This window comes from Hemiscyllium ocellatum, chromosome 25, assembly GCF_020745735.1.
Source record: "Hemiscyllium ocellatum isolate sHemOce1 chromosome 25, sHemOce1.pat.X.cur, whole genome shotgun sequence".
NCBI lineage: Eukaryota > Metazoa > Chordata > Chondrichthyes > Orectolobiformes > Hemiscylliidae > Hemiscyllium > Hemiscyllium ocellatum.
This window is the reverse complement of record NC_083425.1, coordinates 56,598,309-56,617,348: the sequence shown is the minus strand read 5'-3', so window position 1 is coordinate 56,617,348 and position 19,040 is coordinate 56,598,309. Positions and strand designations below refer to the sequence as shown.

The window sequence follows — 19,040 nt, the reverse complement described above, 5'->3', positions numbered from 1 at the left end:
CATTTGGACAAATACATGGACAGGAAAGGTTTAGAAGGATATGGGCCAAGTGCAGGGAAATGAGATTAGCATGGGAGGACATTGTTGTGGTTCTGTTCGCCGAGCGGGGAGTTTGTGTTGCAGATGTTTCGCCCCCAGTCTAGGTGACATCCTCAATGCTTGGGAGCCTCCTGTGAAGTGCTTCTGTGATGTTTCCTCCAGTATTTACAGTGATTTGTATCTGCCGCTTCCGGTTGTCAGTTCCAGCTGTCCGCAGATTCAATCAACAAGCATATTGACCTGGACCCAATATACCGGCCACTGCAGCGGACAGCTGGAATCGACAACCAGAAACTCCCAGCACAGCGAACAGAACCACAACGAGACCCCGAGCTACAAATCTTCTCCCAAACTTTGCGTGGGAGGACATTTTTGTCGGCAAGGACCAGTTTGAGCCAACTGCTTGCCTCCATGCTGCAGGACTCTGACTCCATAAGTCCTAATACTTTCACCAACCTTCCAAGCTTCTATGTGACAAATAAAGCCATACCAGGGTTACACTCATATGGTCACTGTTCAGCATGGAGGCTGACATCTTCCCCTACTGATACAGATGTGAAAAATTCAATTAGGTCCAAAGTCCATTTCAATGTTTTCTTGAAGGCTTGGGCTTCACTCCATCAATATTTACAAAAATAATTTTGAGAATTTCTGACAGAATCCTGGTTGTATAAGACTGAATGTCCTGAGATCACATTAGATACAATGAAAATCATGTCATCCTTTGTCAGCTTGTAATTATATGAAGCTAAATTGAACACCCTGTCTACATTGTGATATCAAGCAATTATGCATATCATGTTTGGATGAAGATTCCGCGGCTTCAGCCATACAGCTAGATTTTGAATATGTTACAATGTCACAACATACGTGTCCACACACATCATTAATCCCAATAGCTCGATAACATTTTCACAAGATGCTTCAAAATACAGACTCTCGTATGTTAACATGCATTATATGCAAATGGTAAGAATCAAGGATTCTTTTGATCAACCAGAGAATGATGAAAATCTAGAACTCATACAAGGGCGGTGGAGGCATAAACCACCATAACATTTTAGTAGTATTTAACTGTTCACTTGCAATACCGAGGCATACAGACCATGGGCCAAGTGCTGGGAAATGGCCTTAGCATGGTTAAGGTGGCTGCTTTTCAACAGCGCACTTGATGGGCTGGAGGCTGTTTAGTGTACAATTGACCTCTATGGTACTATTCCTCAAAGTTACTAAACTTCTGATTTATTTTTATTGCCGCTGGGGTCACATCAATTTTGAAGTGTCAGAGTAGGATCAGTGGTACAAGGTTTGTGAAATGCTACCTTAATGACACAAAGACAGTCAAAGTAAAGATTATGCTGCATTCCTCAGACTCAGAACAATCCAACTGAATATGGATCATTTCTGTACCTGAAGTTGAAAGGGCAACAGATGACAAAAGCAACTTCACCTCACTCAAAACAACTCAAAGTCCACATGCTTAACCGTGCCAGGACCAGAAGTGCAAGAACAGTCTGATCAACCCCTCTGTTTCCATCCCAAAGCTCTTAAATAACGCACTCTTTTCAGAATTGAGATTGGAGACCAGTAAGATTTAAGGAGGTGTGACTTCATCACAGCCTGAATCAGGGACATATTGAAATCTTTGAAATCAAACTCTTTTGAGGGATAACTCTCCCTTTGAGAGTAAAGCTCCTTTTCTTATGAAAGATACTTAGCAGAGGCTGATTATAGAAAATAACACAACATTGCAAAAGCAGACACTCAGTAAACTTGCTCCCAGCTGTAACACCACAGTCAGTAAACGCTTTCCTGTCATTTCATACAACCATAATGACTATCGAACATTTACAAACACTGCCAGAATGAATATACGTAAGGCTCACATGAGAATTCCATGTCCACCTCCATTTTACCTCATGCAGCTCTTTTTACTGCCAGAAAGCAATTTAATTTGCTTTAACTACTTAATAGGGGAAGTGTACTACAGCTAATGGCATCGACAAAGAGCTACAGCTCTGTCACGTCTTTTAGGCTCAATGAAGTATAACAGTCTCATAAAAAAGAAGTCTGTAACAAATCTTGCATTATACAAAGCAAAATACTTGAAGTACACAACAGTGCATTAATGGAGAGGGGACAAAGCATGAATGAAAAGCTCTATCAGAACTCAAGCATCCTCAACTCAACATACAGCCTGACACACACACACACAGATCTGTGTACTGCAGATATTTCAGCTGTCCAATTCTTAAATTTATGCCATTTATCACAATCATTTGCGTCAATCCTTTCAAGGTTCAGTGCCTTGTTGCAAGATGCAATCACGGTGCAGATTCCAGTCAACAGAAAGTTTAGAAGAACGATAGGCAATTTCATTGAAAGAACCTGACGGGGACTGAGTTTTTTTTTATTCATCCATCCACAGGATGAGGGAGTTGCTGACTAGGCCAGCATTTATTGCCCATCCCTAATTGCACAGAGGGTAGTTAATTGTCAACCATATTGCTGTGGATCTGGAGTCACATGTAGGCCACACCAGGTAAGGATATCAGTTTCCTTCCTTAAAAGGGGCATTAGTGAACCAGACGGGTTTCCCTGACAATTGACAATGGATTTATTAGACTTTTAATTCCAGATGGAGGCTGGGTACAACTACAACATTTAAAAGGCATCTGGATGAGTATTTGAATAGTAAGGGTTTAGAGGGATATGGTCCAACTGCTGGCAAATGGGTTAGGATATTTGGTGGACCGAAGGGTCTGTTTCCAAGCTGTACATCCCTATGACTATATTTAATGAATTCAAATTTCACCATCTGCCACGGCAAATTTGAACGTGGGTCCCAAGAACATTACCCGGGTCTTTGGATGAACAGTCCAGCTGTTCGGTTATTTTTCTTGAGATTCTTTCACACATGATGCAACGGCAGAAGAACATTTAACATTCTCCGCAATGCTTGCGAAGCATGTCAAGCAAGGCTCTCTGAACAAAGGCACAGTCCTTCCTTTATACAAGATCTTTACATCACAGTCAGTAATGGCCACAAGCCATCCAAGATACAATGCAGTGAACTGACCATCGCCAGAAACAATGCAATGTAAATCATTCTGTAATGGCAAGAACTGTTGTAAATCGTTCTTTTTAGCTACAGGATATGGTCAGAGTTTTAAATGTGATGTTCTTGTTGATTCTGAATAGGAGATGATCATGTAAATCCTTTAACTCTGAATAATAGAAAATTATAATGTAAATTCTTTCATATCGTACTAGCAAGAAACATACCACCCTACCCCCAGGCATCCAATTTCTTACAGGTCAGAGCAAATTAACCCCTTAACATCTCACAGCAATAATACTACAAGGCCATTGCTTCCCCTAATTTACATCAGAGCTGTGGCCATGGGTACCCACATGGACTCCAGTTATGCCTGTCTCTTTGTGGGTATGTGGATTATTCCTTGTTCCAATACTACTTGGGGCACCTCCCCCCAACTCTTTCTCTGATAAATCAATATCAATTCTGCATTGCTGTCTTACTGTGAACTCAAAAAAGATCAATTTGGATCTACTTTCCACCCTGGCCGCATTTGCACCTGGTCCATCTCTGACTCCTCCCCTTGCTGAATATCTCTTTCCATTTCGGAAGATAAGCTGGCCACTAGTATCTTTTATAAACCTACCGATTCCCACAATTACTTGAAAATAGGTGCAGGGAGTAGGCCATTCAGAGGTGGCAAACAAACAGGAACATTTCCCCAGAGAAACATGGTATAGGGAGTCACACTTCCATTCCTCCTGTAGACCATGACAAAGCTTAGCTCTGAAACCTGGAATTTTAACTCTGATTTATCCGCACTGTTGTTGACAGAATCACCCGGGTTTATTTCCCACCTCAGGCGACTGACTGTGTGGAGTTTACACATTCGCCCCGTGTCTGCATGGGTTTCCTCCAGGTGCTCTGGTTTCCTCCCACAGTCCAAAAACGTGCAGGTTAGGTCAACTGGCCATGCTAAACTGCCCGCAGTGTTAGGTGAAGGGGTAAATGTAGGGGTGGGTTGCGCTTCGGCGTGGACTTATTGCGCCGAAGGCCTGTTTCCACACTAAGTAATCTAAGTAAACCTGTTGAGAGTTTACAGCAATTTACATTTTTGTTGCTGATTTCCAGCATGTACAGTTATAGTCACAGTCAAATACCATGGAAACAAATCTTTCAGAACATAATTCCAAACTAAGCTAACCCCATCTGCCTGCTCCTGGCCCATGTCCCCCAAAACCTTTCCTAATGAGGTATTTATCCAAGCGTCTTTTAAATGTTGTAATTGTACCTGCACCCATCACTTCCTCAGGAATTTATTCTATTAAAAAATTTATTCTTTAAAATCTCTCTTCTCTCACCTTAAAAATGTGCCCCCGGTCTTGAAATACCCCATCCCAAGGAAAAACACAACTACCATTAACTCTACCTATACCTCTCATTATTTTTATAAACTCATCTCTCAACTTCTTACGCTTTAGTGAAAAATGTCCCAGCCTAACTTTAATTTTCCATACTCAACAACACCAATTACTATATCCTGAACCCTCTCCAGCTTAATAATATCCTTTCTATAAGTGGGTGACCAGATCTGGACATAGAAAATGACTCACCAATGAACTGTACAACCTCAACATGGCTTTCCAACTCCTATACTCAAAGACATGAGTAATGAAGGCTAGCATGCCAAACTCCCTTTTAACCCCCCTTTAAACTTTAAAAAATTATGTATGTGCACCCCAAGGTACCTCTTTTCTATACACTATCCTAAGCTCTAATATTAACTGTATAAGCCCTACCCTTATTTATTGTACCAAACTGCAATACCTCATAATTCCAGATTGAACCCCACCTGCCATTTTTCAGCCACTGACCCATTTGATCAAGATCCTTTGGGAAAGCATTTGCTCATGAAGGAGGTTTTGTCATCTGTAACTGCACAAGAAATGCCTGATTCTTGGACACATGTAACAATGGGCCTTCCAAACATCCAGTCAGTGGCTTTGGAAATCCTGCACTGCCATTCAGGTTTAAAACACTTGAACATTCCAATGCATTACATGGCCTTCGCACAGCCTGAAGTAGCATCATAAAACAGGATTAAGCCATTTGGCCCAGCAAGCTTGTGCCACCAGTCTATAATTTGTTGCTTGTACTCCACAACCCTGAATTCTCTTATAACCCTTCCTCAGATATGAATATATTCAATTACCCAAGTCTCCATTGGCATCCATGAATAAACAGGTGAAGAAATTCCTCTATCTCTGATAAAAAGACACCTTATTCATGAAACTGCCCCCTAGTTGTGGATTCCCTAGAATTTAAAGGGAATCATCCTGTCAAGATTTATCCTGTCAAGTCAATTCAGAATCACGTAACTTCCTTCTGAACTAAGTATCTGCTCATCTTTTCAAACTGTCCTCATAAGACATTTCATTCATGCAAGAATATCCCTCCATTTAAACAATTTTGCTTTTCTATTCTTCCCAAAGTGTCACTGCATATTTTCCCATACTATATTTCATAGGCCAACTTACTCCCACGCACTTAATCTTCCTAAATCCCTTTGCAGACTCCTAGTATGTCCTCCATACACCTTGCCTCCCCAGCTTATGTACGATCAGTGAATGTTGTTACAATACACATAAAAATGACCTGTTTGTCCCTACTGTTAGCGAGACACTTCTCTACCCATATCAATGTGTTACCCCCACCCTAATATCATGAGCTGTTATGTAGTATCCTCATTTATATGCCCTTTGAAAATCTAAATGTTTCAAAGCTAGTGACACTCCATCCTGTGAAAGAATCAAATGTAAGATGTATCATCAACCAGAATGCAACCAAACGCACAATATAAACATGTAAATGGAGATAGGCAAAGAGCAAAAAGGGTAAATAAGCAAATTTGGTGACTTCGCATAACCACTCAGAGCTGGTAACCCTCAGTGCTGAGATTTATAATTCTATGAATACCTCCTCTGGCATCGCAGTTAAGACCCAGCAATCTCACTATCACATTAAACAAAACTCGATTTTACCTAAACCAGAGGGTTTTCCTCAACAATCTTATTTTTCGATAGTTTTCTGCCTGTACAGATCGCATGGGCTTCACGTTTAGTGGACGGTGCCCTTACATCAAGCGAGACAGTGTCTAAAAGGTCACCCACTTCCCTGCCTACCTATCTCAGCGCTCTCTCCATTCCTGACCACCCCAACTACTCATTTCTCCACCATCTCTGCTCCCCACATCTCGCCACCACTCCCTGCGCCTGTCCCCCCTCCGCGTGCAACCCCCTCTCCTCCTTTTTGTCTCTCCCCCTCCCCTCACTTCCCGGATACTATTCCTGCCTCGGGCGACTATCAGTATAGAGTTTGCACATTCTCCCTGTGTCTGCGTGGGTTTCCTCCCACAGTCCAAAGATGTGCAGGTCAAGTGAATTGGCCATGCTAAATTGCCCGTAGTGTTAGGCGGATTAGTCAGAGGGAAATGGGTCTGGGTGGGTTATTCTTCCGAGGGTCGGTGCGGACTTGCAGGGCCGAAGGGCCTGTTTCCACACTGTGAGGAATCTAAACTAATCTTTCCCTCTTCCCCTCCCCCATTCTCCCCTCCATTTCCCTCGCCCCCTTTTACTCTTCCTCCCCTCCACTCCTCTCCGTCCCCAACTCCCCCCTCCCTCTTTTCTCTCTCCTCCCTCCTTCTACCCCTTCTCCTTCTCCCTCTCCCTCCTCCACCCACCTCCCTCTGTGTCTCTCTTCCGCCCCAACTCATCTGCGTCTCTCTTTCGCTCTCCTCTCTTTCTTACTCCACTTCGTCACTCCAGATTCCAGGTTGATGCGGCTATTGCCGCCATATCAGCCCAGGAGCCTCACCTTCAGGACATCCTCTCGTTTAAAGCTCAGCTCATCGTCGGCCGTGGCCTTGAAGTCGTACTTGGCGATGGCCTCCATGTCAGCGCGGCGTTGATCTGAATCTCCAACTGGCTCTAGCGCTGGCGCTGGGGCTGGGCCTGTCCGTCGCCAGCGTGCGACTGTCGCCTGGGCCCGGAACCACTGCGCGTGCGCACTGCGACTGGCCGCTCCCGCTCACTGCGCATGCGCATACACTGGCCAATCGGCAATCCACGTGAGAGCAAAGCACAGACCGGACATTGCATCAGACCCGGCTCTGCGTGATTCTCTTTGGACCGGAAGTGAAAGTTGGTATCGTCCTCGAATTGGATTTAGTTTGGAGGGATGTATCATTGGTTTTCTGATTTGTGTTGGAGGAGGAACTTGTATATCTGTACGAATTTTCACTCTTCTCTTCACCTGCGCTTTGGAATAGCCAATTCCTCTGGAAGTACATAGTGTTTGCAAGCTTCAATGAACCTCGCTCATTGACCATTCGAATGGAAGGTGTTGTGAGCCTGCTCATTGCCACCATCTGCATTTTGGACTGGATGGAGAGCTTTTCTATATTAACGACCTATTATCCAACTTCACCCACGCTATTTCTGATGATCCCACTCAACATTGATACTAATCGTGATCAAAGACCTTATTCTTTTGAATGATGAAGGGGTCATTATATTTTTAACTCTTCCACTCAGTCTTGAAATCTTTATATTCACTGCAAACGTTCACAAGTAAAAATAAGATCTGAATCTTTTCAGATTACTGGCCTTGCTGCCTCCTGTGAGCTGAAATGGAAAGCCCACATTTAGCATGATTTGTACTGCTGATTGTGAGAAGTGATTTCTTCTGGGCTCCCTTCTCTAATTTGAAAGAGATACTGAAATAGCAGTCCATATCCAAATGCAGCAAGATCTGGATAACACCAAACATTCACATCATAGAAGTGTCAGGCAAGGTATAACATCTGCATTTTCCCTTTCAATTTTGCATACAACCATACCTAAACTACTTCAAACCAAGTGCTGAAAATGTGTTGCTGGAAAAGCGCAGCAGGTCAGGCAGCATCCAAGGAACAGGAAATTCGACGTTTTGGGCATAAGCCCTTCTTCAGATTCTAATGATGTGAGATTAAGTGGGCGGCACGGTGGCACAGTGGTTAGCACTGCTGCCTCACAGCGCCAGAGACCCGGGTTCAATTCTCGCCTCAGGCGACTGACTGTGTGGAGGTTGCATGTTCTCCCCTTGTCTGCGTCCTCCGGGTGCTCCAGTTTCCTCCCACAGTCCAAAGATGTGCGGGTCAGGTGAATTGGCCACGCTAAATTGCCCGTAGTGTTAGGTAAGAGGTAAATGTAGGGGTATGGGTGGGTTGCACTTCGGTGGGTCGGTGTGGACTTGTTGGGCTGAAGGGCCTGTTTCCACACTGTAAGTAATCTAATCTAATCTAATTATTAGAGTCATACAGCACAGAAACAGACTCTTTGGCCCAACTCATCCATGCTGACCAGGTTTCCTAGACTGAACTAGTTCCCTTTTCCTGCATTTGGCCCATATCCTTCCTATTCATGTACCAGTCCAAATCTCTTTTATATGTTGTATGTGTACATGCGTCTACCACTTCCTCTGGCATCTTGTTTCATATTTTGTTGCAACCTCAAGAATATTTTTATTGATTGTCCCACATATTAGTTTAACATTTCTTTTCCTTTGCTTCCTGTCTGTCCCAAGCTCTGATTCTGAGGCCCCAAAATTTCATCATAAAATGACTTGTCACTAACTAGTCTGCCTGCTCTTTCCTAACTTTGCCAGTGTACTACCTTCCTTGGTCAATTAGGAAGTCACCAAGCTCTTCTTTGAATCTTATCTATCTGTCAAACAGTACGTTTTGCCAATCTCCAACATTTTTATACAAAATAAACAAAACTTCAAAAAGTTAGACAAAAATATATAAGATATGATATTTCTCACATGTTGCTTGCTGCAGAGTTTGGACATTAGTTGGGATCCGTGGTAACCTCAGGAACATCTTAGAGGATTGACAACAACCCATCCCATGGTTCCAAGGGATTTGACAATCCGTGGAAAATGAGTAACAATGCTGATGAAGGCTGTATGGGAAACTGGTATTTTAGTGGAAACCCTGGCTGACAAAGGTAAAGTTAGACATTTCATTCTGTTTTGTTGCGTGATGCAGTGGAACACCTAGGGAATGCACAGTGGTTGGCAATTACTATTGTGCAGGGATAATTACATACCTGTGGTGAAGGGGATCACCAGTCAATTGTCAGACAGTTAAGCTGGCCATTTTTGTGCATATGCAAATTTAAATTTGTTTGTGAATAGGTATATATTAGAAATTATGTAAGCATATCTATTAATGACATTTCAATCACATCCAGCTTACAGGAATTTTTGTTTACAGACACAACTGTTCTCTCCAATCATCAAAAACAATAAAGTAAGAGTACTTTACTGACATGTTAACAGAAATTGCTTAACAGTGTTGCTTTCAGAGACCCTGATAATATTCTGCGGACTGGGGTTCAAATCCTGCAATGGAAGATGGTGGAATTTGAATTCAATAAAATCTGAAATTAAGAGTCTAATGATGACCATGATCTCATTGTTGATTGTTGGAAAAAATCATCCAGTTCACTAATGTCCTTCAGAGATGTAAACAATTGTTCTTACCTGGTCTGGCCTACACCTGATTCCAGACCCACAATGTGTGACACTTAACTGCTCCCTGGGCAATTATGGGTGGGTAATAAATGTTGGCTTGGCAGTAACACCCACCGCCCATGAATGAGTAAAATCAATAAAACATCCTTACATTGCTCCAATTTAGGCAAATCAGTAATATCATTGAGCTAGCAATTTAGAACCCTAGGTTAACATTCATTTGTGTCCAGGTAAGGATTCAAGGTCATGGTGAGATCAGCCATGATGGTATTAAATAGTAAAGCAAGCTTGAAAAGTTGAATTACCTCCTGCTACTCCTAGTTCAAACATTACTTCCACCTGTAGACCTGCAGGCATGCTTTTTCACTTCCTGCAAATGGAAAGATTCTGCAGACCATTATCATCTTACTTTGTTTTCCTCGAGGGGTTGTTATTACTGGAATGACAAAATTGACCCTATTCTTTGTTCTACTAACTAGGTTTTCTATGTAGACCAGCTAGAGATCTGACCATCCACAGTTAACGATCACTTTCGAAATTGATGGCACTAGCATCTAGAAGATCAAGAACTAATGTAATTACTAATTGCATTACTAATTACTAATCTAATGATATAGGTATAGCAAATGCTGTTCCAATGAAGCAACATCCTTATGGGCTTAATCTTCTAAAGTTGGCACAGGTTGAAAAAGAGATGGAACACACACTCAAAGAAATTGAAGTGAGTTGCAGAGAATGGAGCACACCTTTACTAATGGTGCCAAAACCAGATGGTACCCAATGATTATGTGTGGACTATCGCAAGTCAGTGCAGTTACAAAATCTGATACATATCCTATTCCATGTTTGGAAGACTGTATTGAGAAGATAGGACATGCAACTTATATTTCTGAACTTACTCAGAGGATACTAGCATGTACTTTTATCTGAAAGAGTGAAGGAAATTTGGCTTTCGTGACACAGAATGGACTGTATCTGTTTAAAGTTAGGCAATTTGGTATTAAAAATGCTCCAACCACATTTCAAAGACTAACCAATAAAGTCATTTTAGAATTACCTAATTGTGTGGTGTACCTCAAAGATGCGATGATTTTTAGTCCTGTGGAAGGAATATTTGGAACATCTTTCGGAATTGTTTGATCAATTTCGGTAGGTGGGCTTGGTGATAAATCTGTCTAAGAGGGATTTCGCAAAAGCTCAAGTCATATTCCTGGGCCATGCTATTGCACGTGGACAAATCGCCCCAAGGAATGTGAAAACAATGATTATAGAGGAATTTCCCATACCATAAATGAAGAGGCAAGTACGAAGATTCCTGGAATTGAGTGGTTTTTATTACAAGTTTGTACTGAATTTTAGAAGTGTAATGCTCCACTGACTGATTTGTTAAAGAAGTGCAGAAAATTTCAGTGAATGGAGGAATATCAGAAGGCATTTGACAGCTGGGACCACTCTCCCAGTGTTAGCCACCTCACTGCGCAAAGCCATTCCAAGCAGCTATCGATAGAAGTGATGTTGGTGTCGATACTGTATTCTTGCAAGAAGCTGAGGAGAAGATAGAAAGACCTATTCGGTATTTTTCCAGGAAATCAAACAATCATCAACAGAAATATTCCACATTTGAGAAGGAGACTTTGAATTTAGTGTTTGCATTGCAACATTTCAACATTTACATTGCTAGTGATATATTTGAGATAATTATACATACTGAACATGACCCCTTAAATTTTCTGTAAAACAATTAAGGATAAAAATTTCAGACTGTCGCGATGGAGCTTATTATTGCAGCCATTCAATTTGAAAATTATGTACAGGGCAGGATGAGAGATTGTAATTGCTGACACGTGATCACGAATTTGGAAAAAGGAGGTGTTCAGTGGCTGGAAACAAACTGGCTGAAAATAGGGTATGGCTAAAGATTTTTAAAAATGAAGCCAACTTTGCATTTTGATGGGTTTTTTTTAAGGGTGGGGAGGTGTAACAATACTATGGCTTTACATGGTGTATTTTATCCTTTTCTTTAATGAAAAATGGTTAAGGCTGAGGTTACTGAGCAGTCTGTTCCATGCCAATAATGTAAACAGCTTTTGTGAGGCCTTGGGTTTTTGTTTTTAAGGTTGGAACAGTAGAACAAGTCTGAATGGGTGGGGTCAAGCTCCCACGAAATCAGGATTTTTAGTCGTAACCTTCAGCAGTTGGATGTGAAAGCCTTTATTCTCTGTTACAAATAAAAGCTGGGGTTCTCTTCCTGCTGGAATTGCGGATGAGTTAAGTATATTTTACTGGATTTGCCTTTGCTAAGGGTGTGTATACAGCATGTTACTATATTGGAACAGTTAATTCGTAGTAGTTTTTATATATTAGATAGATAGTGGTTTGTTAAGCATTTCGATAGAGTTACAGTTATACCAATTCTTTTTATTTTTATTTTGGCTATATTTTAATTGTAGTATAAAAATAAAGTGTGTCAAGCAGTTTGACCAATCAAATTGTGTCTGGAATGTAACATCTTACACTTAGTTTTATAATAAGAAAAAGTTAGGATCTAGACTATTTTCTTACTATAAATGAGGAATTTGATCTGGTCCACAACAACTTGAACTATTTCCTTTAATGTTTGCCATTGTTGTTCAACTTTCTTTGCTGCTAAACCCCTTTACCAGTCCACTTCAGTTCTTCTGCTCTCATTCCTTTGGGATTACCTGTACCTAATTTAACACAGTTGTTTCTGACCAAATTTTCTCTCGTGATCTTAATGCCAACTTCTACCATGTTATGGTCACTGTTCACATAGGCATCCTTTACTTTGAGATCTTGTATAAAACCTGCCTCATTTCACATTACCAGATCCCAAATATTGATCTAGGAAATGGTCCTGAATACATGCAATGAGTTCTTCACCTTGGCTACTTCTGCCAATTTGACTTTCCCTGCCGACATAAACATTAAAGTCAGCAATGGGACACAGCAGATACTAAACAGAGGATGCAATAGTCTTTGCACTAGCAAGCCAGTTACAGCCAAACTGTTTTTTTTGGTTCCTGTCTGACATGGCCAGGGATCAGTTTAGTTCAAACTGAATCAAATATCAGAACCAAGACCAATTGCACTGTTTCGTCTCTGTGTCTGGTCTATTTCTTTTAATGGGAGACTAACCGATAGATTTTAAGTGATTAGTATTGTTGCCAAGCTATTCCCTCCTGTAAACAATTGTCAACATTACAATCACAATTTCCCTAGACAGAATGCCAGCAGTTTAATTACAGCAGTGGATTGTGTACTGAAGTGAAATGTTAAATATTAACATCTCCGACTATGTATAACTACTGTGCTCTCAATATGCCCTATAAGACAATAATTGTACTATCGCTCTTGAAGTATGTTACAAAATGCCTAACAAAACTCATCAAGGTTTTCAGGAAAAGCCTGATTATCAAAAAGACTGAGTTGTATTTGTACATCAACTTTCACAGCCACGGTGCGTCCAACAAACATGTAGACGAATTAGGGGTCAGACTATAGTATTCAGTCCTTCGGGTTAGCTCCACCATTAGTATGATTGTAACCACAAAACCACATTCACCCCCACTCCTGACAATATTCCACCTTTGTTAATGAAGCTCAATTTACATCTGCGCAGGCCTGGGGAGTTTTCCAAACAAAGAAACCTTGGAGTACAGGTTCAGAGTTCCTTGAAAGTGGTTGCAGGCAGCTAGGGTAGTGAAGAAGGCATTTGGTATGCTTTTCTTTATTGGGTCGTGCACTGTGTACAGGAATTGGGAGGTTATGTTGCAGCTGTACAGTGCATTGGTTAGGCTACGTTTATAATATTGCATGCAATTCTGGTTTCCCTGCTATAGGAGTGATGTTGTGAAACTTGAAAGCCTTCAGAAAAGATTTACAAGAATGTTGTCAGGGTTGCTGGCAGGTGGGACTAGATTAGGTTTGGATATTTGGTTGGCATGGACGAGTTGGACCAAAAGGTGTATTTCTGTGCTGTACATCTCTATGACTCTAAACTGCCTTCAATAAAGTGACCAGTACTGTGCACAGTACTGCAGACATTATCTCATCAGTGCACCTGTATAACTGAAGTACAACCTCTTTCTGTATTCAATAAATTATAATATAATATTGTCTTTTCTTATTACTTGCTTTACCTGCATAACCTTTTGTGATTCATGCACAAAGGTATCCAATTCCCTGTGCAATCTCTCACCATTTATATAATTTACTTTTTTATATTTTTGTTAAAATTTTCTCATTGTTAAAATTCACATTTTCTCACATACTCCATTTGCCACATCTTTGTCCACTCCACTGTCTTTGCCAGTAAACTCCTTTACCTATCTTCTCATTTGCTCTTCTCAACTGACTTTCCAATCACACTTTCTACTGTCAGCAATTTTGGTAACCATATCTTCAATTTCCTCAGTCAAGTAATTTATATAAATTGTAAACAATTCAGCACCCAGCACAGAATGACACACCATTTGTTACATCTTGCCTACTTGAAAAAGACCCATTTATGCTCACTTTCTCACACCTGTTAGCCAGCTAAAATCTTTATGCCAAAATGCTACCCGTACACTGAGGTTTTATGTTCTGTTGTCATCTTTAATGTGGCACTTTAACAAATACCTTCTGAAAATCTCCCCTTTACAGATAGCATCTGTTACACCATTGGAAGAACTCCAAAAGAGTGGTCAAATATGATTTCCCTTTCACAAAACCATTTGATTCTGCCTGAGATGTTGAACTTATCCAAGTGTCCAGCAATGACTACCTTAATCTTAGCTTCTGACATTTTCTGTACGGTTGATGTTAAGTGAACTGAAATGTAGTTTCCTGCTTTCTCTCCCCTTTTTGAATATATTTTTGGCATCTTCCAATCAAATGGGACTATTCCCAAATCAACAGACTTTTACAAAATTAAAACAAGTGCATTATCTATGATGTTGCTTTTCTGCTCTGTAGTTGAAAAGTAATGCAAAATACCTGTATAATTTATCTGTCCGTTACTTATTTTCTACTACTGGTTTGCCACACTCAACTTGTTTATCCTTCCCTTAAATATTTATTTAAACTGTCACAATCTGTTTTTATGTTCCTCACTAATTTTCTCTTTCACTCAAAGGTTCCTGTCTTCTATTAATGTTTTTGACATTCTTTCTATTTTTTATACTCTCTGTCTAATCTTCTGACCTAGCACCTGCCTTTGCAGAATTATATACTTTTTCTTTTAGCTTGATACTATCTTTAACATTTTGAGTCACCTCTGGATGGTGGGTGCAATCCTTGGAATTTTTTTTAACCTGTTGTAATGTACCTACTCTCTGCATTCTCAGTTATCCCCTTGAATGCTTGCCATTGCATCTCTGTTAACCTAATTTTGATTAATTAGATTCCCTACAGTGTAGAAACAGGCCCTTCGGCCCAACACGTCCACACCGACCCTCTGAAGAGTAACCCTCCCAAACCCATTTCCCTTTGACTACTGCACCTAACACTATGGGTAATTTACCATGGCCAATTCACCTGACCTGCACATCTTTGGACTGTGGGAGAAAACTGGAGTGCCCAGAAGAAACCCACGCAGACACGGGGAGAATGTGCAAACTCACACAGACAGTCGCCCAAGGCTAGAATCGAACCTGGTCCCTGGCGCTGTGAGGCAGCAGTGCTAACCACTGAGCCACCGTGCCCCCAATTCATTGTAGCATGCTCTGTTTCTGTCCTAAATTTAAAGTTTAAAAGTACCTCTCTCTGAAGGTAAACTTTCAATAATATTGTGATCACTGCAACCGAGTGGCACTTTCACTGTCAGATCATTAACTCCCCATGCCTCATTGCACAATGCCAGATCCACTGTAACCTGATCTTTAACCAGCTCCAAAATATGCTGTTCTATTAAACTAGCCCAAAACCATTCAATCATCTTTGCATCCAGGCTATCTTTACCCATCTGGCTTTTCCAGTTCACATGGAGATTAAAATAACCTAAGATTCTTAATATCCCTTTCTGATAAGCTGTCATTATTTCTTCCTTTGTGCTCCTCCCAATCTTATGATTGCCGTTTGTGCACTCCCACTAATGATTTCTTGTCTTTTTCATTCTGATTTCGAAACAAACTGTTTCAACATCTTGGTTTCCTGAATTTACGTTATTCTTCTTAGAAACAACACTGAAAGACAACAAATTCACAGGAGAAACCCTGCAAACAATCACACAGGCGCACCAATTAAACAGAAAAAAGGAAGGAAACACACTCAATATACGAGAAAGGAAAACACGAGAAGAACTCAAAAAAGATAAAAACATTGTTATCCTACCTGCATAGGCGCTCGACAGTCGTTTTAAACTGAACAGACTACATTGAGAAAGCAAACACATTGTTTGCAGATATTGACACTTACCAACAGGTGGCAATAGACCCTGTCCCACAATGAGAGAACCAAATTCCAGCCTTACTCAAAAAACTTCAGAAATCTGAAGAATTAAACAAAGCAGACTTTCAAAAATGAAACTAGACGGATCCAACACACCACCATGAATTACCCAAAATTCACAAACCAGGAGCCCCCCCCACACCCATAGTCTCGCTATCTGGAACACCAATGACTAAAATACTTAGTAGAAGACCCACACCACTCCACCCAAGCATTCCTGAACACCATCAAAGACACCAAGATAGAAGAGGAACAAAATAATAGTCTCCTTTGATGTAAAAGCCCTGTTCACATCCATCAATATCAATCTGGCCAAAGAAACACTGACTACACTATTAGGAGAATCAAAGACACATACACCAAACACTTCCAACTTCATCAGCAAGGACAACATTGTCAAGCTAGTGAACCTATGCCTTACCACCCACTTCACTTTCAACAACAAAACCTACAGACAAACCAATGGAACACATGGGATCTCCAATGTCAGGGTTCTTAGCAGAGGTAATAATGCAGAGACTCGAACAAACAGCCCTGCCAACCACCCAACCCAAGCTTTGAGTCCACTATGTGGATGACAATTTTTTGTCATCACTGAATGAAGCAAATTAAAGGAAACATTCAAGACCATCAATAATATCTTTACTGGCATAAAGTTCACAAAAGAGGAGGAAAACAACAATAAACTGCCACTCCCAGATGTCACAGTGTAGTGAACAGTCAATGGGGAACTTCAAACCAGCGTCTACAGGAAATCCATTCGTATGGACCAAATACTGAACTATAGAAGCAATCATTCCAATATCCACAAACACAGTTGCATTAGAGCATTATTTCAACAAGCCACCACACACTGCAGCACAGAGGAGCTACGAAGAGCAGAGGAAAATCACCTGTACACCATATTTAAAAAGAATGGGTGCCCAATGAAGACAGTCTGCCCATTTCTCTGCAAACAAAATACACCCAGAAACCCTAACACTCTCCCCCACATCAAAGTCATCTCAGAAATGACTGCCAGACTACTCAGATCTCTTGGTGTTGTGGTAGCCCACAAACCCACCAACATACAAAAGCAGCAGCTAATGAACCTATACAGACAACAAGCAAAAAGACCATCATTTACAAAATACCTTGCAAGAACTGTAACAAACACTATATTGAACAAACAGGCAGAAAACTAGCCACCAGGATACATGAACATCAACTAGCCACAAAAGAAAACATGGCCCACAGTCACTCGTATCCTTACATACAGATAAGGAAGGACACCACTTCGACTAGAACAACACATCCATTCTAGGACAAGCCAAACAAAGGCATGCATGAGAATTCCTAGAAGCATGGCATTCCAACTGGAACTATATCAGTAAACACATCAATTTGTACCCCATCTACCTCACCTTCTAAGAAAAAGAACAAGAAATGACATCAACACAGGAAATGACATCACCAACCCAAGGAAACCTAAACACATAAATAGAAAGCGGGATTAGCGCTTCACCAGAGGCTCATGGATGATGTTACTTCGTATGGTGATGAAACATCTGAAAACGAACCTTCCAGCTCAGCGAGCAAACTTACATTTGTTATTCTTCTCCATTGTACTAATACATAATTAACTACAGAGCAACCCTCCATCTTTTCTGAGTTCAGTATCTTTCCTAAATGTTCTTAACCCTTCAAGATTAAGGTGCTAATCAATGCCATCTTGTAGCTATGTGTCAGTGGCTACAGAATCAGACTTTTCATTTTTGTTTTCCTCCTTGGCATCCTTAATCATGCATTAGCAAGAACGTGGGCAAAACACGTTCGAATGGTAACTATTCCAACAGCAAGATCCTACTTTCTCCACTACTGGTACCAGTGCCCCATCAATTGGGGCCTATTTCTCCGAACTGCCTTTGAGCTGTACATTCATCTCTTTAACCTGATTTGCCCTATACCAATTTACACATTGCTCGAGTAATAATCAGAGCTTATGACCTTTGTGGTTCTGCTTTTGAATTTGGCACCGAGATTATCATGCTACCTATGCATAGGCTTGTTCTTTGTCCAATTTATGTCATTGGTACATAGATGGAATATGAAAATTGGGTTGTCGTCCTTCCACTCCAGTTTCCTCTCCAGCCCTGTGCAGTTATCCCAAACCCTTGCACCAGGCAGGCAACATAGCTGTCTGGACTGTCACTCTTTGCAGCAGAAAACCATATGCATCCTCTGACTGTACTGTTCCCTCCTGCAACTACATTATTTCTTACTCCTCCCTCTTGAGTGGGCCTCCTGTACTATGGTGCCATCATGAACTCATCCACACTTCTGCTTTCAGTGTTAACCACAAAGTGAAAGAACCTAAAGCATATTGAATAATTGCAAAGGTTGAGGTTAATGCACTGCTTCCCTCTTGGTCCTGCCTTACAGTCACTGAATCCCTATCACTGACCACATCAGAAGTCACCATCCTAAGGGAGGTGACTGCTTACTGTTACAATGAATCATGTAACTCTCCCCCTCTCTGATGCACCACAACGTCTGTAGTCCAGCCTTCGGTTCATAAACTCTGAACTGAAGCTGCTTGAACTTCAAACATTGGCTTTATATCTCTTTGCTGTGGACCAAACTTGCAATGAGGAACACCCACATGTTCCAACTCTGACACATTTCCTGTTCTGCCATCCTTAATGTCTTTAGAGGAACTACTTATTATTGAATTCAATTATATTTTCAGTTATTTTTCACATATTTTATTAACATTACCATCCGTTGCTATACTATCTTGAACCTTAGTAAACATTAGTAACTTCCCAGTTACTCAGAAATGACTGGTTTTCTCACCCAAAGCAAGTAAGAATAATTTCTTGAGCCCAGGAAAAGTTATGAAAAATAAAGCAATAGAGCTCCTCTTTCTCTTCCTTACCTGAACTGTCTAAATTAAGTA

The 19,040-nt window shown here is 40.9% G+C and overlaps 1 protein-coding gene across 1 annotated transcript in view; it reads right to left on the bottom strand.

Annotated features, from left to right (window-relative positions):
• The window catches only part of LOC132827706 (growth factor receptor-bound protein 2), a 138,377-nt gene extending 131,221 nt beyond the window's left edge, over positions 1 to 7,156 (bottom strand). Inside the window, exon 1 of the mRNA XM_060844386.1 lies at positions 6,950 to 7,156. Within this exon, the coding sequence (XP_060700369.1) occupies positions 6,950 to 7,027 (78 nt within the window). The 5' untranslated portion in view covers positions 7,028 to 7,156. The remainder of the gene's footprint in view (positions 1 to 6,949) is intronic.
• Between the last annotated feature and the right edge of the window lie 11,884 nt (positions 7,157 to 19,040).